We start from the raw sequence: 22,470 nt of genomic DNA on the forward strand, positions 1-22,470 counted from the left end.
CAAAAGGTTGCCACTAGCGCCAATTCAAACTCGACCACCGGTCTTAATATTTTTTCTTTTAAAAGTGTAAGAGCTTCTAAATTAGGATGCTGCTTCTTGCATAACTAAAATAAAATCGCACATTTTTGTCTTCAATTGAGTAGGTTTCACCCTGAAAGACTTGGAGTCTGTCCCTTTCGGTGTCGCTTTGCCCATTAGAGAAGCCATTTATCGATGCCGTGAGCAGCCATGTTCTGGCTGGTCAGAGGACGTCTGTCTGCTGATTGGGCGACAGGACCTGACCAAACAAGCCCACAAGACCACCTTGGCCAAGAGCAGAGCTGTGAGTATGAAATAAATTCAAACTTGCGGCTTTTTTGTTGAGTTAGATTAAGATGCAGACATTGTTTCATATTAGCCATCAATAAAACCAGGGTTTCTACTGACCCCTAAAAGTCTTAAATTCATTCAATTATTCATTTGAAATAAGGCCATAGATTTCCATAAAAATGGCCCTTAGAGTCTTTAAATCCATTTTTTAAAGGTCTTAGAAATGCCACAGACACGGTAAATAAGATTTGTCATAGGTTTTAATGTGTTTTGAATTGTAAAGAATATGGTGAAGACCTGCTACCTTCACTCCACTTGGCAATATTTTGAGTTGCTGATGTTCGTCTCTTTTTGGTATTCAATGGACATCAGTAAACTCGTTTACACTGTAAAAACAACCAAAAATGATAAGTGTTCATACCACCTTTGTATTTCTGGGATTTGGCACCATTGCCCTCTGAAATGAATAGTTATTCTTCTTAAAATCTGTGAGAATATTAAGATAATTATCCATAACTGAATCATTGCATACTGTATCTACAATGTAAATTTTTGGCAGCCTTCACTGTGGCTAAAAAGTCAAATGTATGGATCATTATGTATTTCCAGTCTGTAGGTTCAGGACTGTCCTTGAAACCTCCTGCAACCACAGAAGCAGATGAGGAAGAAGATGGGATGTCAGACATCATTCAAGAGGTAACTGAATTATTGAACATATTCTTTTTAACAATTAATTTGTCTTCCCTCAGAGATAACATTTTCTAACATTTTGCAAAGTACTTTTCGGATATCTTGTTCAACAGAAGAGAAAATTATCTTCAGATTTATACCCTCAGGTCACAGGACTGATTTGGAGTCAGGATCTGAGGATCCAGGAGGTCAGGAGGTTGCTGCAGAGCTCCAGGCCTGTTCGGGTCAGTGTTGTTCAGCTACCCGAGGTTTCCGACCACGAGTACATAGAAGAGAAAGAGAACAAGTAAGTACAAAGTAAATTTGTGTCACGATTGTGTTTAGACCTAAAACAAGGATGTTATCAGAAAACAATACAACAGACTTAAAGGGCATGTACAGTGTGTGTCCCATTGCCTTTTATTTGGTCCATAGTTCGTCTCATCTACTCTTCTTCTACATGTTTTTTTTTTACAGTTTTAATGTAATTGATATTGAGTTGGTGTTGGTTTAATCTTTGTTTGAGTCTGTGCTCTTTCAATAGCTTTAATTTCTTGTTCACTCTTTGTTTTTTTTTCTTTCTTTATGTCCACCTTAGACTCCTGCAGTTGTGTCAGAGGACAATGGCTCTTCCAGTTGGCCGAGGCCTCTTCACACTCTTTTCCTATCACCCAGTACCAACTGAACCTTTACCCGTACCAAAGCTCAACCTCACAGGTAATGTGGTGATGAAAGCTCTTACCGTTTTAACACTTGTCCCTTTATGATAAATCACGGAATTTGTGGAATTTCTCTGAAGGTTTAGCAGGTAGGTCCCACAGAGGAAGATTGAAAATAAACCAATAAATCTCTGAAGCAATTTTAGGAGAACCAGGAAATTTGAAGATGGTTAAATCAGTAATTTTTTAAAAACTGTTTCAATGCACTATAAGTGATTTAAAGAGACGGTACTTAACAAAGTCATTCATCAATTTAAAAAGAAAAAAGCTTGAGTTTTAACTTGCATTTTTCTTTGTATTATTGTTTACATAAAATAAGAAAAAAAAATCTTAACACATTTGGCGAGAGTATTAAAAATGAAAGTTTTTGGAGACAATTTTTTTGATGGTTTCTATTTTTGATCTCCAGGCCGTGCCCCTCCCAGGAATACTATGGTAGATCTCAACAGTGGGAATATCGACGTTCCTCCCAACATGACCAGCTGGCCAAGCTTCCATAACGGTGTCGCGGCCGGACTCAAAATAGCGCCTGCTTCACAGGTCAGACTGAAACCAGAGCTGTGCCACCTCCTCATCAACTCCTATGTTCCTTTGTATATGTCAAAAAAAATATATTTGATAACAGTCATGATGAAGTATTATTAGTAGATATTTTATTAAAAATGTTACCAAATGCTTTACAAGCAGAGATAAAGAGAGTTAGGTCAGATGGACATGTTAGTTTATGTTTTTATGATTTATTTAGTTTTGTGCTTCTTTAGGTGGACTCAGCCTGGATCGCCTACAACAAGCCAAAGAGCCCTGAGCTGGCTAATGAGTATGCAGGGTTCCTTATGGCCTTGGGGCTCAATGGACACCTCACTAAGCTGGCCACACTCAACATACATGACTACCTCACCAAGGTGCACACATGCGCGCAATGCATACGAGTGCAGAAACTATTGGAGTGATTATTTCACTCTTTGAGTTTCTCAGCAAATGCAGAGTAAAATATTTTTTTTGTTGTTTAGAAAACTATTACCATATACATGTGGATATATTGATTTTAACTTATGTAAAGACTCAGTTTACAGTAGATGGTGCTTTAGATTACCGGTCTTACACAGGCAACTTCAAAAGATTGGCAAATATGAAGTTGAATACAGTTCATGCAAAGATGCACCCATTTACTCTGTTGAACTTGCACATACACAACCATATATACGCTTTTCTCGAGATGAGTGTAAATGAAAGTTGTAAACCTGCATCAAAGACAAGCTGCTTGTCATAGTGAAACTCAGCCTTCTGAGAACTTTTGTAAGAGATACGTTTTTCCCACTTTCTGGTGAGAAAAACAGGATGCTGCGAGTTTACAAGTGAGAACAACGATACGGTTTAAGACAAAGAAGCGAATTCCAAGCAGATTATCCACTTCTTGACTGATTGATTTACAATTCCTGTTTTTGTCCATACGGTGAAGTAAAACTGTAATTTAATCTGTAATGATCACGATGTACTTTCACTACCAGTTAATTCTGCGTGGATGCACTGTAGGATTGATCTTGTGATCTTAAACTACTTGAAATTGCGAGAAAACTTCTGTAAGTTCTCATTGCGTGCAGTAAAATTGCTGACACCTTCATTTTTTATTTTTTTTTTAATGAAAAAAGAAGAAATCTGTTTTTCTTGCCCTCTTCTAAGTGGGCTGACCTTAGAATTCCTTGGACCATACAGGTTATGATTATGTAAAAATTATATTTGACCCAGACTGCAGTGATGTGTTGGTTGATGCATTAAAGTTAAACTAATTTAATCTTGTAGATATAAATTGGATATCAACAGCTAATGAAATCATAAGAAGCTGGCGTCACAATTACTGTCAAAATCCCCTTTTAAATTTGTAATAAGAAATTCACAGGAATATGTTTCCTGATTGGTATTACCAACTCAACATACATTGATTTACTGTGAAAAGAACTGAGGCAGATGACGTAGATTTGATAGGGAAATGAATTGTTTGCAGCCTCCAGTGTGAATGAAAGTTGTGAACGTGGTTGAGGGTGAAGCCTTTATGTAGCTGGTGGTTTTCTGTTGGTTTCTACTCTAGCTCAAACAGAGAAATGACGCTGACATACCGAGGATCAGTTCATTAGAATTGTGTGTTGCTGTAGTTTTGAACAGATTAAAGAGCGGTCTTCTTTTTATTTTAGTCACCATAGTGTGCTTGCCACACTGCAGCAGGTTTGTACAAACACTAACAACTTTTTCAATAGAAATGGGGGTAAAAATTTCTTACTCAGGCTTTTTGCAAATACAACTCAGGATCTTTAAATAATCACTCAGAAGAATTAAAACAATAGAAAAGAAAATAGAATACCTGTATCCACTGATGCACAGTCATCCAGTTTATTAACATACATGATCTACAAGTTTCAGCTATAAGACATCATCAGCTTAAGTCAGGACACAACTACATGTGATTACAATACCAGAGTCAATGTAAGTTGTCTCCACCAAAAACATGCACAAACAAATCCTTATCTTTGTCAGGGCCATGAGATGACCAGCATTGGACTCCTTCTTGGCGTATCTTCAGCCAAACTGGGCACCATGGACATGTCAATCACCCGTCTGCTCAGTATACACATACCTGCGCTTCTCCCACCAACGTCCACTGAGCTGGATGTGCCGCACAATGTTCAGGTAAGAGTCAGTGTGCATACTTGGGGTGAATATACTTTGTTCATTAGGATCTGCAAGCTATAATTGATATCTATGAAACGGTTTCACACATAAATTCAGCAATAACGATTAAATTCTCTCGCCGTGTGTCTTGCAGGTTGCTGCTGTAATTGGTATTGGGTTGGTGTACCAGGGAACAGGGCACAGACACAATGCTGAAGTGTTGTTGTCTGAAATAGGTGTGTGTGTTCTGTGTTTGTGTGGAAAATGGAGAGCTAACAGAACGAGACATTTTTCAAATATAAGTAAACCACTGTGTAAAACTGGGTCACTCAAACAATTAATTGATCAAAGCTCACCCTTACTGATGGTCAGTGGTAATGAACAAGCTGTGCAAAATTCATCAACATTACTAAAGAGCTGTAATGATTGGTCAGCAATTTAACAATTTATTTGAGCTATTTCTACATCCAGCTTTCATAATTGGTTAATTCTCTGAGTTAAGATTTTTTTTTTTTTTGTTGATTAGGCCGTCCCCCTGGTCCAGAGATGGAGTACTGTACTGACAGAGAGTCCTATTCACTGGCTGCTGGACTCGCCCTGGGCATGGTCTGTCTCGGGGTAAGTTGCTCTCATGAAAATTCCCTGCTGGTCAAACAAATATCTGCTGAAACATCTTTGATGTTTTAAACTGTTGGTCACAGAGAGCGTTGGGGGGAATTAATGACTTAGAATTAAAGAATGGTGTACTTTTTTCTTTTCTTTTTTTTTTTTTGTTTGGTCCATAATGGCATGTTAAGAAAGAGGCAGTGGCTTCTCTCTGATACTTGTATGACTTCTCAGACCCTTTTTTCCTCTATTTTAATTCTTACTCTGTTTCACTCATCATTTTCTCCCCTTCTCTTGCCTGTCTCTCCTCCCCTCCTTGTTATTTCAGCATGGCAGTAATCTAATCGGGATGACAGACCTTAATGTGCCTGAGCAGTTGTATCAGTATATGGTAGGGGGCCATCGCAGAGCTCAGACTGGGGCCAGTCGGGAGAGACACAAGTCCCCGAGCTACCAAATCAAGGTAGACATATCCCTCAATGGTGTAAACAGTTTTATTTTACTGTATTCTTAGAATATTGCTTCAAGCAGATATATTTGGTAGCACTGTAAAAGTGTCCAAGGGTCACATTCCCTTCATATCCTTGAAAATATTTTTGCCTTTTATTTTAATATTACAAACAAAGAATATCTCAGAAATTAAGATATATTAGATATATCGATATATTAAACCAAACATTGTGTTGGTCTCTCTCATGTTTATTATAGACTTTGACCATCTGGCTTAAGTCAGACTTCTCTTAGCAGACGTCAAAAGTTGCCTGTAAATGTTTAATCCAAATTTTTTTGAATGGCTAACACGTGACCGGCTGACAAGTGTCATCACAGTAAAAAATAGTTTCACAAATGATTTGAAGTGACCGATGAGCTGACTTTGGTTCGCTAACGAACTTTGTTATTGGTTGTTTCAGGAGGGTGACACAATAAATGTTGACGTGACGTGTCCAGGGGCCACGCTGGCCCTCGCCATGATCTACCTCAAGACCAACAACAGGTGAGAGATGAAAGGCAACTCCTAAATCCACCCCTCTAAAAAGCAGAGAATATCACTTTTTAGAAATGTAAAATATCAGAGGGTTTTTGTACGTTTTAATTGTTGACGAGTTAGGCTGCTGATCTAGTGCTTTACATGCATTATTTAAATTTTGTGTTATTTCTTACATTATATGTACTAATTATTATAAATTTCATTGACATTTGGCATGGATGTAACATATGTGCACATAGTTTTAAGTCAAATTATTGACCTTGTGTTTTATTTGAAACATCTTTGGAAACAGTTCTTCTGTGAATTAGGCTTTCTGAGACGTTCTATCTATTCATATTATCCCACACACAATGTTGCAGCACTGTTAAAACTCTCTCTCCTAACTTCTCTATTTTCTGCATCCTCTGTCTTCCTTCCTGTGACACGGATATCGGTCCCAGCACAAAATCTTAAAAACGTGTTATTTTTAAGATGAAGCTAATGGGGAGAGTAACAAGGAGGCTGGTCAGAGGAGCTATGAGAGAGTATTCACAGGTGTATCTTATGCTGAAGTATTATTTCTGTGACATTTACAAGGCACACGATACATCACTCCACTTTGCTAATTAAATTGAAATTAGAATGCAATTAAAGGGAAACAATGGTGAGTTGATAGAGCTGTGCCCCCTTTCATATTTCATTTGTGCTTGTTTAAAATACCATGAAACCTGGGAGTCTCAGACTGTTAAATGCATGTTGACTCATCTCTCCTTGTGTTTCTTCCCCACCTCCTCTGCTATCATCATAGTTGGGATGAAAGATAGGAGGAGAGTCGTTTGGAGAGGAATTGAGGATGTACAAATTGGGGGAAAAAAAACAATATGGGCTTCTGCCTCTTGTCTTAAAATAGCTCTTGTTGTCTGTATGTATGGAGGAATGGTCATGATGATGTAGAATGACTTTATTTCCAGTGTGAGATGTCATTTAGTACCATGACACAAATATTGCACATTTATAAATGACAGACTGTGCGATGTGTACAGAATCTTTCCTTTATTACAGCTTTATATTTGATGCTGATTTATGTGTTCTGCTAATTCTTGTGCATGTGAACATCAGAGCATCATAACCTACGTTAGTGAAGAACAAGACTCCTCCACCTCCCAACTGTCTGTTGGTCAAGAGGCTCCTGATTTCTTAAAGGCTCATCTGATGCTGTCTGCCTCTTGGTGGAGAGGGTGTTGAAGGAATGTATTAACACTCCCTTTTCTCATCCTGGTTCTGCCCATTAGGTCGATTGCTGATTGGCTGAAACCTCCAGACACTTGGTTTCTGCTGGACTTCATTAAGCCTGAGTTTCTGCTGCTGAGGGTGTGTGTGGCATTATATGCATGTATATGTGTGAACGAGAGTTTTTTTTTTCCCCCCACCTTTTCTTAATCTGGCACACCTGCTGCTTCTTCTTGCCTCTCCACCCCTTCAGACTCTTGCCCGCTGTATCATCATGTGGGATGAAATCCTCCCTAATACTGAGTGGGTCGAGAGTAACATACCCCAGGTGAGGAAATGCATACACACGGCACTACTGAGTGTACATATATGTAATTATAATGCAGACATGGCAATAAGACGGTGTACAAAGTATCTCCAACTGAGAAATTTGGTTTATTTGTGCAGATCGAGACATTTTTCTCTTATTTAATTCAGGAGTTAAGCAATTTTTTTTTGCCATTTTCTGCCGTTTTGTGTCAAAACGTACACTGATTTTTGTGGCATAGTAAGTGTAACAGAATACACCTCCTGCGACATCCAGTTCATCAAATCTGTACCGCTACTGGCTTGGAGCCCCATCCTCATGCGACCTCTGAGATGTTCTGTCTATTCATATATTCCCACACTGACTCCCTGATGTTATGCTCAGCAATGATGCAGGACTTCTAATTGCATTTCTCATGTCTTTCAAGTGAATAAAAATTGTATTCTGTATAGCAATTAATTTTTTTAATTTTTGGAGAATTTTAGTGTCACATAAATGAACAAAGTGGACAGTCATCCTGTTACATATGTCTACAAAAGAAAGTATCAGTAAAACTGTTACTACTGAAACCTATCAACCCATATTTGTATCTTTTATCTTGCTTTGTTCTCAGATCATGAGGGGAAATTTTGATCCTTCAGAAGACTATAACGTGGAGGCAATGGTGTGAGTATTTAAGGCAAAAAAATAAATGCATGAACAAGTAGATCATTCGTTTGATGTATTTTCTGTGTGAAAACTGATTACTTTTGTATCGGCAGCTGCTGTGTTGTTTTCCCAAGTAGCCCTCTAACTGGACTGATTATAAAATGCTATCTGTTTGTTTCAGCCAAGCCCAAGACTACATTACAGCCGGGGCCTGTATGGCATTAGGCCTACGCTTTGCTGGATCTGCCAATTCTGATGCCTTCGACTGCCTCTATGAGTTGGCCATGACCTTTATGAAGATCATATCTTGTACTGGTACAGGTCCTGTGGTCGCTGTGAGTGTTTTTTTTTTTTTTTTTTTTAAATCCTCTTTGACTGGCCTTTGAAATTTGCTACAGTCATTAGAAGTGCTTATACATACAGGTATTTTAATACGTTTAATCTCTTTTTCTTTGCCACATGCTTGCTGCCCCCCCCAGCAGAGGGGTTATTACAACCTACAAACTGGTCTGTCGATGATTCTGCTGGCTATGTCCATGGTAATGTCTGGTACCGGGAACCTGAAGGTCCTGCAGCTCTGTCGCTTCCTCCACAAGCAAACTGGCGGCGAGATGAATTATGGCTTCCACATGGCTCATCACATGGCACTTGGTTTGCTCTTCCTGGGAGGAGGCAGGTGAGGCAATCACACATATACAGGCACTTCTGGATGGACTTACTGTTTCCTTAGCATCATACATAACCCTATACATAACAAACTGTATCAATCTACATAATAGTTCTACATTTTGCAAATCCTTTATTTGGGGAAAAAGAAAATTACAGGTTCCTTCAAACAGCATTTAAATGCCTTACATCTGGAACACTTGCTTTAATAAACTCGTGTAATTTGAGAGCACACCATCCTTCCAGTTCATGGTTTTGTTGCGTGTGAGGCCTGTTTGGTGCACATTTGATCATCCTCACGGGTCCCCCCCCCCCCCAAAAAAAAAATGTATGTCTTGTAGGCGAGACTGTGCAAGAGATTCACTGTTATCCATATATGTGCCATGTTCTGTAGACCAATTATGTGATGTGTGCGAAGTGTCATCACAGCTGAGCCAAAAGGTACCATGAATAGGACTGAGTGTGCGTCTGTGCAGTTCCAGTCAGTTCCTGCACACAGAAACCATGAACTCATACTTATAACATCTTCTCTGCGCATTGGACTGAAATTTATTTGTCAGTTTTACCCTTTTTTTTCTTTCTTTTTTTTTCTTTTAGGCTGGTGATATTCAATATTTTTCTTATGCTCAACATATTCTACAGACACTGATAAACAATATCTTGGCCTATCAGGATACTTTTGAATGGCGCCTCTGTTTGGAGCACTTATTTTCTGCTGCTAAAGCTGCGTCGACGTCACTTCAGGGAGCTGGGAGCTTCAATGTAAGATGAGGGTTGATCTACTACTGTAGACAACAAAGCAAGGCTGCTCAATTTCTCCATTGATAAAATAAATTCACAACTCTACAACATAAAAATTCATGTAGAATATAGCATATACTTTGTTGTCTACAGTAGTAGATCAACCCTCATCTTACTTTGAAGCTCCCAGATCAAGGAAGTGACGTCGACGCAGCTTTAGCAGCAGAGAAGCTATCAGGCTTGTGTTGATAATAATAAACTCCTGGACTATGTACAAACTTCCAAATGCATTGTTTTGTGAGTACAGACCATATTTGTACTACTGTAGAAGTTTGGTGTCATGGCATGTGATTTTAGTGTGGTAATTTTGGAGATACTGCCAGGGTCCGTTAGCGCTTGTACTAAGCTATTCGGGATAACTCAGTAACTCAGCTGATGTTCGGCCAATATCGGAAAAACTTGGCTGGATGTCACGGTTCAAATGACCCTAGGGTGAATCTACTCCGAACCATCACTTTAAGTAGCTTAGAGCGCAAGTTTACTTTTATTTTACTTTTTTTTCTTCTTCTTCCTCGTCGAATTTCTGTCGTCATCTGGTATAAGTGATACAATTGGCTATGAATCGCGCGCAAAGCAGCATGGGAAGAACCAGACGCCATTTGATAGACATTCGTAACGCCCAATAAACGGCTCTAGGCATTCGTAAACCACGCCTCAAATACGAGAAAATGCACACCTAGTTCCCAGACCACCATCTCATCGAGATTGTGGACGCGTCAGCCAGGCTAATGGGATGTAGTAATAAGGTGATTATTATTTTAAGACCACTACACTTTGTTTGAGGAGCACCCAGCTGTCCCTGTGAATTTGACTCTTTTGTTTTAAGCTCATGTTGTGTGCTGCAAAAACCTGAACTGAAAACACTGCTTCCATTGTTTAAACAAAGAAACTTATGATTCTTTGAGCTGCCCTTAATTTTATCCTACACGTATCCTGTCACATGAAGCCTGGATTTCTGGATGCCACGAACTGCACACATACAACACAAACTGCAAACAAAAGCACACCCACTAGATGTGGGACTGCTGCTTCTGGGAAGGACCAGGTACACCCCATACACACTCATTGTGTGTGATAGCCAAAAAAATACACACAAGTCCGCTGTGTTGTGCATAATGAATGACATTTATATTCACACAGACATATTCACACACTCAAACCAGGTTCCTCAAACCACTGACCGTGCCCTGTGTATTTTCAAGAGAAACAACAGCACCCGCTCTGTCATTATATGTTGCAAATGTCTGTCAACCTCCAGTCATAATCAGATGAACCTTTTGATTTTATTCAGGTCATGTTTTGTTTTAGACCTGCCAGCTGAAAGCTCCCACAGCTGCAGGGGCTGCAGGTTTGAATGTCAGACACCAAAGTGTGTATTATGAAGGGTGGTTTACTGGGGGTCTGCAGAAGTTGTAGGCCATACTGGAGGGCAGAGTCATGTCATGTCATGTCATTGTAGCATTTCCTTTACTTTCTCCCTATGCTTATCTGTCATTCAATCTCTCACTCGTCTCCATTACAATATTTGATTTATGAACATTTCACTGTTATCACAACATTGCCGTCATTCATTGCTTTGTCTCATTCATTTTCTCACCTCTGTTTTCCAACTGCTTATCTCTGATGTGTGGTTCTTTTGAGTTCTCTCACCCTTTCTCCATCTCTCTTTCTGTTTGCTCAGTTAGTTTCTCTTCTCATTTATTCAGTGTTTAGAGGGAAATTGAAGTGAAACTGAACTTTTCATCACAGTTGGTGTCCAGGCAAGCAGTTCCCCCTGCACACTGTTGGTCTAAAATAACTTCTGAAATAACTTTGGTTGGATTTCCTCACGTTAACCAATGAATGATTATTTTTACGAGCTTTTTATAGTGTGTAGAAACAACAAGTAAAACAGGTGTTTTATATTTTGTTGCACACACTGAAACCCAATATAATGTAAAAGGACATTTTCTGCATGCACAGTTGAGTCAAGCTACAGTTACAGCTTGGCTTGGCTATTTAACAGGATCTGGGCGGTTGTTGACTGAACTTTCTCTGACTCTGCTGTGCTGTGGGCCGCTTCTTACTTTCTCACTGGGAGAAATAATCTCACATGCAATTAGGCTGAATTTACTGCACAGATGTTGTCTTTAAGTTACTTGAATGTTGATTTTTGTCAGATGAAACTCCAGTCACAGGATTTTATTTGAGTTGATCGACATTGTGGAAATGCTTCAATATGTCGTGACACATAGTCTGAATGGACGACCATTTCTGATGTATTTCGCTGTCTGACAAAAGAAAAATATGCTTTTTTGGTCAGACTTACATGTATTGTAAAAGTCCGGCATTGGTTGAACTAACAGTAATTAGATTTTATGTTTATGAAATTAACAGACGCTTTTATCCAAAGCACGTTACACTCATATCTCATGGAGACATGCTCATTGTTCTGTAATTGTCAGCAGCTGTGAAGCAAAAGCTCAGAGACCAGGATATTTCTGTGTGTATTGTTGCTGTTTGACAGATGCAAAGTTGAGAGATTTCTTGTTGTGATGATGCTTCATTGTTGATCTGCTGTGTCTTAGCAAAGTTTTTTACAGTATTTGGTGAAGAGCACAGCGGTGGCTTCTAACCTTTTTCCATTTAAAGGTCTAGCATGAAGGATATAGAGACTCTGAGCTGTATGAATTACAAATTACAACCAACCTAATGTGTCTCACTGTCCCCTTCTGAGTAGAAAAACTACAGTAGTCACAAAATATGCAAAAAAAAAACCTAAAAATCCTGCTTTAAAACCAGTGTTGGGTTTGTTTGACTCTTGGTTAATCTGGCAAAATAATCGTGCAACATGGCCGAAGGTTGAGAAGTAAGACTCTTTTGATATATATTGCTCATTATAAGTCAGCATGGGCATGAGAATTATTGAACCATTTTTGGATTAGCTCCCCTCAGAAGTTTTTGACTGCTAAGGTTTTCTTAGGTTTTGCGTGTTTCTCTTACTTGTAAATCACACACATTTTACCAGAGTGTGGCATTAGTGAAGTTTGTTTCATTTGATAAAAAATTCAAACATCATTGTTTCTTTCCTCGTTCTAAGGTTATCAATACTTCTTATTTACATTGGACTCAACACAAATGTTAACATATTTCTGAATACATTACATCACTGCCAGTAGATGCTACCCCTTTGCTGCATTTCATGTCCTCAGTGGGGAACCATAATTTGAGCTTTTCAGGATGATGAGGAGGGGAAAGTATCCATTATTTATCAAGAAATTATCACGTATATGACATCAAGTGAAAGTGAGTCACAAAAAATATATTCCTGTTTTTCATGAGCGTTACAGACCGTATGGCTCTTTGAAGGTATAGTGAAACAAATAAATCTTCTTAGATACATTAAGCATGACACAAGCAGTCATTAAATGAAGTGCAACATCCTTTGCCTCCGATGACTCTGAGTGCTCTTACAAGTACAATCTCCCAGGCCTAAGCGGCTGTCAGGGCCAGACTCAGCATTATCATAATGACCGTAGTCGTTAAAGTAAACACTTAACTGCCTGCTATTTTGTTTAAGAGGCCATATTTTGGCCTTTGATGGTGCGAAGAGGATTATGACACACACCTGGTTTGACAAAGAGAACAGATGGTTTATTGCAAGATGTTTAATATGGAGCATACCACTGTTTAAAACTCCATGATGTGTTGTATGTTCACAATGAGAAATCCATTCATGCATTTTACTTATTACCATGACATATTTGTCCCCAGTTTACATCACAAACCAGTCATAGTGTACATTTTTCTAGTTTTAATCATTAATTTATGTACATTCTTTGTGATTTTTGTCATCTGCTTGCTTATTGATGTTTTTGGGTCTGAGTGCAGTGGAGAGGAATACATTTTTGGTATTTCTGATTTTGTTTCTTTTATCAGGTATACCCTCAGCACGTCCAATTCAGCCATTGCTGCTCTGCTTTGTGCCTTGTACCCACACTTCCCTTCTCACAGTACAGATAACCGGTGAGACCAGTATACACACACACACCATTATAAAAAGCTACCTGGGCTTGTTAATGTACTGAGACCATGAAAGTTTCAATGAGACCTGGCAGAAACTGACTGTGGCTCATGAATGCGCACACGAGGACTTGTTGTACATCGTCTTCAATAAAACATCCCTGTCACCAGTGGTAGCTTATAACACAATTAATTTACTTGATAGAATTTTTTATTGAATTCAATGACGGCAGTGAGTATTAATCATTTCATTTTTAGTTTCTTTAAAGTTTCAAAGCATGCCGTGTTTCTTCTGTAATTGAATCCCTGTCAGGGGTTAATGGAGCATTACTACTCCCAAACTTCTCTCCTGGAAACCAGATGGATAAAAAACCTCAATGTGACTCATTGCTTTTTAAATACAGGGAGACATTCCTGAGCTATTTGGTAATGGGGAATGATGCAGATTACGTTATGCTTGTATGTGATTGGGGAAAATGTCATTTGAAGCAAAATCAATGAATGAATGATCAAATGATATGAAGAAAATGATTTGTCCTGTACATTAAAGCTTTAACAACATTGTTCTTTATATTTTTAATAGGCAGTAAACTGGATATGTTTCGTTTCATTTCATTTGAATGAAAACTGAGATGATGTTGCTATTGTTGCTGCAGCTACCACTTGCAGGCTCTGCGGCATCTGGCTGTACTGGCTGCAGAGCCACGGCTGCTGGTTCCTGTGGATGTGGACTCCCTAAAGCCTTGCTATGCCCTTTTAGAAGTCACCTATAAGGTCAGTTCACATGACATCTTTTTGAAGTCTTCCTTTGTCCTCCATTTGTTTTGTTAGAATTATTTAATTACAAATATTAATGCCTTTGAAAGGGAAAATCATTTTTCTAATTTTCTGTATGAAGTCTTTTGGTGGAACCTGGATGTCTCGTCACTGGAAAAATGTATTTTGCTCACTCTCCACCAGCCATTGTTTTAAATATGTGGAAATGAAAAAGCCCTGAATGCCTAGCAGAACATATATTTAAATCCCCGTTGAAGCAATTGTTTGGTAAACAAAAAACTTTCCATTGTTAGGAGCAACATACGCAGCCAAAGTGTCGAAACACCGCACCCATTGTATTCTGTGTCAACGAGTATGCTGCTGGCATCTTTGTGTGCATCACTTGATAATGAGCCATTTTGTCATAACACACCTCTGCTCTCTTTTCCAGTCGTGTCATGTACAAGATATATAGAGAGGAACAATTTGTATGATAAGTTCACGATTTGTTCTGAACTTCAAATGGATCTTTTGTAACCATGATTGATTCTTTTTAAGCATTTTATTACATTTCACTGCGTGTGAAGAAATGCTAAGAGTGCACCTTCTGCAAGAACTTAACTGTCCTTTCTGTCCATTTTTTCATTAACCCATTGAAAGGCCGTCTGCCTGCCAGTCGACTGTTATCTACATAACTTGCTGTGTACACATGCAGCCAACCCTTGGTAAACTAAGATTCTTGAACATGGTTACCACAATCGATGCCTAAATACAAAAAGGGTGTCTCTAAAGCAACTCAATTATTTGTTTCTTTTAATTACGGAGGGGCTTGACAATCCAGTTCTGAAAAACTTTTAGCTCCAAGAAATTGTTTCTTTGATCTATTCCTACAGACTGCCTTTGCATTACTTCCAATAAACCGGCAGCTGTGCCTAATCTTTAATATATTCTCTCTTATAAGTCTGGTTTTCTTGATAGGGCTCATTAACATTGCTAACTTTTAACTGGTATTTCATTTGAGACTACAGGAGCTTGTGTGGTGTCCACAGGTTACAGAAGTCCATGTTGCAAGATGGTGCATGTCCCTCTTCTGTCGTGTTCACACTGCTCCAGCTGTAAATGAGCTTGTTGAAGACGAAAATTTTGAAAATGAGCATATGTAATTGCCTGTGTATCTCGAAATATCTAACGAGCAGTCCTGTTTAAAGAAACCTGGCTACAGCAAATCCTTGCCTGTTGTGTGTGTAAACTGAGGTCTGCATTGGTCTTGAACATTTTGAAGGGTAAAATGGGACGCATCTAAATCTGCACTTCAGGACGCAGTGCAGATGACAACGACAAGTCTGGGGAAAGATATGGCAGACAAAGAGAAAGATATTTCTGTGGGCCGTGTGGTTACTGTTTGAGAGCACCTGGACACACTTTTAGTTTAATTTTTTTGGGCTATTTTGATCAGATTTGAGCTAGAACTTGGTAAGTTTTCAGGCTGTGGTCTGATTGTATATTCCAGCTAATAACTCACAACATAGTCATCTACAGGCTTCTGTTTACAAAAAGTGATTCCCTTTGTTTGGGGGAAAAAACTATTTAGTTTTAGCATTCAAAGAGTCAAAGTCAAGCATTTAACTCATATGGTTCTGAACTATTCTTCTAACATGCGATTATTGGAGAGAAATTGTGAGGCTTAGAATTATAGAGAAAATGAAAGGGCATATTGGATCTTGCCAACCATATTTTAGTCTGCAACTCCTCTTTTGCTTCACTTTTGGGTTTGAGTATTTAAAGCAACTAATGCTTTTTAACTCTCTAACAAATAGTTATTTTTTTTAGTTTTGTAGCCATCAACCCCATTTGTTAATAAATCCACCTTTTATTTTCAATGGTGTAGCCTTCCATTGCTGTAGCTGTCAACTCTATGTGCACCTGTTGTTAGAAGTGGCTAGTCTCACTCCATGGTTATCTGTACAGGGATAAATAATGTGTTGAATTGAGACGAGCACTCGTTTTCCCGTATTTCCACAGATGAAATAGGGTTGCAGGTTAAAGACGGGTTACTGTTTGTATTCAGCACCATCTTCGACAGGAGACATAATTTCAATTTAGTTCTCAGCAGAAAGCTCAGCTTGTTGCTATGGACATTAACAGCCATTATCTATCTCCTTGTGTGAGAGAAGTTAAATATAAAATAAAATCTTCCATGAAAATAATAGCAATTATCATCTGTGGAGAACCAAATAAAATCTCAGCAAAAAAAAACACCATCAAAAAACAAAATGGCCAATTACCTGTTATGATTTCTCATCATTTAAACATCATCATCTATAGAATGACACTTGTAAATAAAATATATTTATGATTATAAGTTGGTTAATAACTTAGTGTCATATTATTTTCATGTCAGTATTATAATTTTATTAGGGCCTCTCTGGGCCCCTTTAAATCGTGGGCCCCTGGAATGAATACATAACTCATTAAGACTGGATGCACCAGATGGTTTCAGAGTACTTGCACACATGCAAATGTGGCAGAAGTTTAATTTATTTTAGATTTTTATTTTAGACATCTGAGAGACAAAAACTCAACTAAAGCTCCTTTTAAAATAAGCTTAATACATTTATATTATTATTTAGTTAGAGCTGTCCCTAAAGGTCAGTTTTGCTCTTTTATCTGTTATTTTTCCTGCTAATCCTTGGCAACATGCATACAGATACTATACAATACCTACAATATTGCTCATGTCACTTCTCAATAATGATAGTCGGTACACTTAAAATGTAAGATGTGTAAACACCCTGCAGCTACATTAAACTTCACAAGTGTTAAACAGTAGATGCATGTCTGTGTTGCAATTAAATTGTTTCCTTTTAATTTCAGGAAACTAAGTGGTATGACGAGACAACAGTTGAACTAATGGCTCCCACCATGCTTCCTGAACTGCACCTTCTCAAACGGGTAAAGTCTGAGGGCAGCAGTTTACAGCTTCCATATAAGCACTATCAACTCATTTTTGCCATCCAGCCTAATTCTTTTGCACCTTGAATTCCTAATCCCTTTATTTTCTGATTTTTATTTATTATTTTTTTGGGTAAAATATTGATTGTAGGTGAAGGTGAAGGGGCCACGTTACTGGGAACTGTCTGTAGACCTCAGCAAAGAAACACAGCATCTGAAGTAAGTATAGAGGAGAGTGAAACACAGGTTTAAATTTCATATAAATTTTGGAATTATGTGTTTGTCTTAATATATAAAATTGTACTGCTGCTGTCAGGATGCTTTTGTACAAGAGATTTTTCATTAATGAAACTTTTCATCAGCCAGTTTGATTTATTTTTTATTTTTTTCTGCCATAGATGGATTGATACAATCCAAAGCAAAGCTGTGAATTGCTGATTTAAAATAGTCTGCCTCTGTATCTCCCACAGGTCCATCCTTTCCAGAGATGGAGTGTTGTATGTAAAACTGCGGGCCGGTCAGCTGCCTTACAAAGACGACCCTCAGGGTTGGAAGAGCCTGCTGGCCACAGCCGTCAACCACCGAAACAATGGAGTCAGGGCCTTCAAGGTAACCACAAGAGAATGTCACATTCACCAAATAACAACATCCATCAAAAGAGCTCAGATTACTCTCTGTAGAGCTAAATGATCTGACAGCAAATGCCAGCTCCTGCTCTTAGATTACATACAGACTGAATGTTGTGAATTCTTGCTGGTATCAGCTGTGCTTGTTTACCACAAAGCACCAACGCAACATTTAGTCTTGTCTCTCTAATTCATGAGGTCATGCCTGCATGTTGCAAATTAAGTGTAACATTTTTGGTCAAGTCATGTAGAAACAATCCACACCTAATCTTGCACAATATGCTTTTTGGCTTTCTGTCCTTTTTATGTGCCTCTAAAATTCACTTGGTGTTTATTCTGAATACAGCTTTTAATAGCTAATTGGACTATCATGCCACGGATACTGAGAGTTTATATGTAGATATATTTTTTGCATATTAGATTGATCTCATTTGAGTTATCATCCACGCACAGGTCTTTTCAGTTACTGGGAGAGTATGAATCTGTCTGTGCTGATGTCCACTTATGTGAACTGTCATTTCTCATGGATATTTTTAACTATTAAAGAATATTTTACTGTAAAACTCCATTGCAGTGGGTGGAGAGTTCCTGCTCTGCAGACCAAACAGAATGGAAACTTTAATCCTTGTTGACCACTTTGAAAGTTTTACTTTGCATTTTGCTTTTAAAAGCCTCCTCTTTGATAAACACGTTTGGAAACAGACCAACACATGAATGGAAGCAAGTGTAAAGGATTTCAACCCCTCCCCAGTGAATGGTTGAGTCCAGTCTTGGCAGGTTGTCGCTGTGGGTTCAGCAGGTAGCTGTGTGGCTGACAGACTATTACTGGCTTCCTGATGTTTTCAGTCTATGCAATCAATATACCTGCAGTTCCAGAGGGGGAACAAACACACACACTGTTCACTCCACTAGTCCTGAATGTCCTTCCTCCCCTTTCCTTTCCTTTTTTTCCCCATTTCCTCTTGAATCTATCCTGTATAAATAATATTTCCATTTACACTTCCTAAATTGTCTCTTTTAGTCCTCTCCTTTTCCCTTTACCTCCTCAACTGTTCTATTCATCTGAATGATTTTACACTTTTGGTGTGTTTTTCTGCAGCCTGAAGCCATCTCCACTTTCACCTCTGAGCCCGCTCTCATCTCGTTTGCCGAGTTCTTCTGTAAAGCTTCTGAAGGGATGAAACACGTGAGTTTTATACCCAGAGATGTATGTGGCTACACTACGAAGATATACCCTATAATTGCATCTCCTTGCAGGCATGGTAGATTCATGGGTGAATATGAGAAAGTCGGTGGCTGGTTTAATCAATCATAACTAATAATCATCCACTTTAGCAGACCTAGACATTATATTATACAGTGTAATTTCCATAACTACAACTTTAGACATCCCAGCTCAATGTTCAATTATCTGGGTCACTGCAGAATTGACTGTTTAGTATAGACATGTACTGCAGGTGATGATGGGATATGATCCTGATGTGTGATAGCAGAGTTCACTTATGGGCCATGTTTCTTTTTGTCATTGGATGTTTTTATAACAGTTGAGCTTTGAGAGGGTTTTTCCAGACAAACGCTTCGGGGAGTTAAGTAATTTTTCTGGGGAACTCTGACAATATCACGGGAATTTAGCTGTTTATATTTCAAACCTATATAATTACAAAGAAAACAGTGCTATTCTATAGAGTAGGAATTCCAGATGGTGCTCTTATGTTGATGAATAAATAAATTAAATAAGAAGTTGCACATAGTTCATGTAATATGTTATCAGAACATGATGGTACGCTCTCATTCACACAAGGAATAGTAACATAGGAGATTTTGTTGGTGTGTGGCTGTTATCGCTGCTGACAATCATCTCCACACTTTTCCTTCCAGACAGCACAGAAAACACCCAGACGCGTTTTCTTTTTCCGAAAAGTAAAATAAACATATTTAAGGGGACCCTGGCTTATATGTTGTAAATATTTTCGGGTCTTCTTCTGGAAGGTGTATATCTGCATACTTATGGCCAGCTAAAAGAAGTTAAACAAACAAAAAAAAAAGAAATAGACTGAAATACAAGACATAAACAAACAAGCAAAGACATGAATGCCTTGTGTGTCTTTGCTATAATCATTGTATTCCACAGAAATGATACTGAATCAGGCAATAGTGGGAAAATCATTTTGTTGGTTGAATTTTAATGCTGATAATATATATTGTCCCTTCTTAAAATCCTTTAATCATTGAGTACGCATGCAATCCTACATGTGTCTGTAATCAACAGGAATGATGTAAAAACTTGCACCACAAGTGAAACAATTTCCCAAAACAACCGCGCCAGCTTTTAGTCGAGATGAATTACAGCCCGTCTGTGTTTATGAACAGCAGTACAGTGGATGTGTTAAATGGTCCACTATCTTGAAACTTTAGTTTTTATTTGGAAGGAACTGACAAGACTCCAGGAAAACATGGCTAAGATTTGATATTCAGGTTTTAAGCATTTTGAGAAAGACCGCCAACCTTAACTTTGTCTCAGCATGTGAACGAGGCTGAGGGTCCGCTGCCATGCCGCTCATGAATGCCAGTTGTTTTGCAGACATTCAGTCGTAAACCAAATTGTTTTGAACATCCACGATGAAAGGCTGGGGGATCATCATAGCTGTTACCCTCAGTTGTCCCCCTGCAGGGGGCTATGCTGAATGTTTGTCCCAAATTTCAGGTTTATCCAGTCAGTAGTTGTTGAGGACTTTCATTCAAATCAGTGTTTCATGATGGTCAGAAGGACTGATCAGGTAGAAATCCACATCTTGCTTTTTTTCCCCCGTAAAAAATAGCTGTAAATGTGACGGTCCAAGAGCCAGCACGCCAAGGTTCTGTGTTGGAACGTGGCAGATGAAATCTTGTTTAAACCTGATGTGCTTAGCACATAACACACGCACACACAGAGTGTGATTTAAAGATTTCGAACAGATAATGAAGATTGTCTTGACAAATGGTTACTCTGCTTATTAGTCACTTGACTCCTATTCTTTCTGAGTAAAGAGGCTGCTTTATCACGGCTTTAGGTTAATTGGTTAGATTGCAGAGGCCACTAGTTTCAGCTTGTGCACTGAAATAAAACAAAATTAATCAAATTGTACCACAGCGTTCCATAATTGAATTTAAATTTTTATCAGTCCAATCACACCACCTCCACCTCTGCTTATTCCTCTACCAATCCTTGGTTATTGAGTGTAAACATGGTCTTCATATTTAAATTGAGGATGCTGTGGTTTTTTTGGGCCGATGATTGCAAGATTTGTTGCGCTCGTTTTGGTTTTACTAAGCTTGAAATACCTCCTTATACAGATAGAATTGTACTAATCTTACCAGACTCCATATTTGTCCTTAAAAAGCTTTTGAAAATAAATAGATGACCTTAATAATTTTAATTGAGGAACAACTTACAAATGAATCAATTCACCATGCTAGGAAAATAGATTGCTTTCTGAGAAAAACATTGATAAATACTTATACTTCAGGTCTTATATTGGACTTTTTACTCAGTTAACTGTGGTGCATGGACAACTCATGTCCTCTTAAGTTTGATTAATACGATCTTATGAGTAATTTAAAAGTCATTTCTATGAAAAGAACAGCCTTAAATGTACTCAGTCTTTGTGCACAAGCAAGTTGAGTTTACACGCAGTTAACATCAGCAGCTTTATCACATAAATTGGGCGGGGGGAAAATGTCTGCTTAACCATAAGGTCTGTGTTTGACTAACAACGATTCAGTACAAAATGTTTCAAGAAGTCGTCATCATCAGTGCACAATACAGCATAAACAGATGGAAAATTCAGCTGCATTAAGACTTCTGTGTTATTTTCCCAGAGAGAAGACACCCTGGTGTTGTTCTCAGCTATGCTGTATGAATGTGTGACGCAGGAGTGTCCAGAGATGCTGCCCACTTATGTCGCTATTGAGCAGGTAACACACCCAAACACAACACGGACTCATGCATACGATGAATATGATGGCTCATAATTGTTTTAGCATTTGTAGAACAAATGTTTTAGTTTAAATTTTCCAATGTAGAATGCAGTAATATAAAAAGTCCCTTTAAGATTAGTTTTAGGTATGGACAGAATTGGCCACCTTGTAAATCATGCATATTTTATGCAATACAGAATTAAAGTGAGCAATTTGGAACCAAATAAACTCCTATTTTTGTGATCATCTCTCTCACAGGCAGTGGGTGCCCTGCATCGCAGTGACCTGCAGCAGACCTTCCCCTTGTGGCAGCTACGTCTGGTGGTGGAGTTGTGGGACAGCAGGATGCTGCGAGGTCCTGCTGATCGCCATGACACCCTGCTCACCTCAGAGTTTCTGCCCGTCATGAAGAATGCAGTGGATGTAGCACTGGACGACTGGCTCAAAGGTGAGGATACAACTGGCAACATCATGGATGGATGGATGGATGGATGGATGGAGAGATATTTGAAGACACTTTTGATGGATTAAAAAATAGTGCTTGGATGTCATAATAAGTAATCTGTTTGGATTCTTGTATCGATTTGAAGT

General features: G+C 38.5%; 1 protein-coding gene across 3 annotated transcripts in view; it reads left to right on the plus strand.

The window, feature by feature from the left end:
- Window positions 1-22,470, plus strand: part of anapc1 (anaphase promoting complex subunit 1) — a 46,470-nt gene that overhangs the window by 19,635 nt on the left and 4,365 nt on the right. For 2 of the 3 annotated variants that reach the window (XM_075479794.1, XM_075479811.1), the window contains exons 28-51: window positions 144-322; window positions 919-1,005; window positions 1,146-1,285; window positions 1,577-1,695; window positions 2,107-2,237; window positions 2,459-2,599; window positions 4,227-4,379; window positions 4,516-4,597; window positions 4,888-4,979; window positions 5,296-5,430; window positions 5,879-5,961; window positions 7,227-7,305; window positions 7,418-7,492; window positions 8,085-8,137; window positions 8,301-8,454; window positions 8,599-8,795; window positions 13,505-13,591; window positions 14,245-14,362; window positions 17,219-17,296; window positions 17,448-17,515; window positions 17,767-17,905; window positions 19,022-19,108; window positions 21,781-21,876; window positions 22,138-22,327. In XM_075479794.1, coding sequence (XP_075335909.1) covers window positions 144-322; window positions 919-1,005; window positions 1,146-1,285; window positions 1,577-1,695; window positions 2,107-2,237; window positions 2,459-2,599; window positions 4,227-4,379; window positions 4,516-4,597; window positions 4,888-4,979; window positions 5,296-5,430; window positions 5,879-5,961; window positions 7,227-7,305; window positions 7,418-7,492; window positions 8,085-8,137; window positions 8,301-8,454; window positions 8,599-8,795; window positions 13,505-13,591; window positions 14,245-14,362; window positions 17,219-17,296; window positions 17,448-17,515; window positions 17,767-17,905; window positions 19,022-19,108; window positions 21,781-21,876; window positions 22,138-22,327 — 2,763 coding nt within the window. The remainder of the gene's footprint in view (window positions 1-143; window positions 323-918; window positions 1,006-1,145; window positions 1,286-1,576; window positions 1,696-2,106; window positions 2,238-2,458; window positions 2,600-4,226; window positions 4,380-4,515; window positions 4,598-4,887; window positions 4,980-5,295; window positions 5,431-5,878; window positions 5,962-7,226; window positions 7,306-7,417; window positions 7,493-8,084; window positions 8,138-8,300; window positions 8,455-8,598; window positions 8,796-13,504; window positions 13,592-14,244; window positions 14,363-17,218; window positions 17,297-17,447; window positions 17,516-17,766; window positions 17,906-19,021; window positions 19,109-21,780; window positions 21,877-22,137; window positions 22,328-22,470) is intronic. The other variant, XM_075479803.1, reaches the window with a different exon arrangement.

Source organism: Odontesthes bonariensis, chromosome 2 (genome assembly GCF_027942865.1).
Source record: "Odontesthes bonariensis isolate fOdoBon6 chromosome 2, fOdoBon6.hap1, whole genome shotgun sequence".
In the NCBI taxonomy this organism is placed as follows: Eukaryota; Metazoa; Chordata; class Actinopteri; order Atheriniformes; family Atherinopsidae; genus Odontesthes; species Odontesthes bonariensis.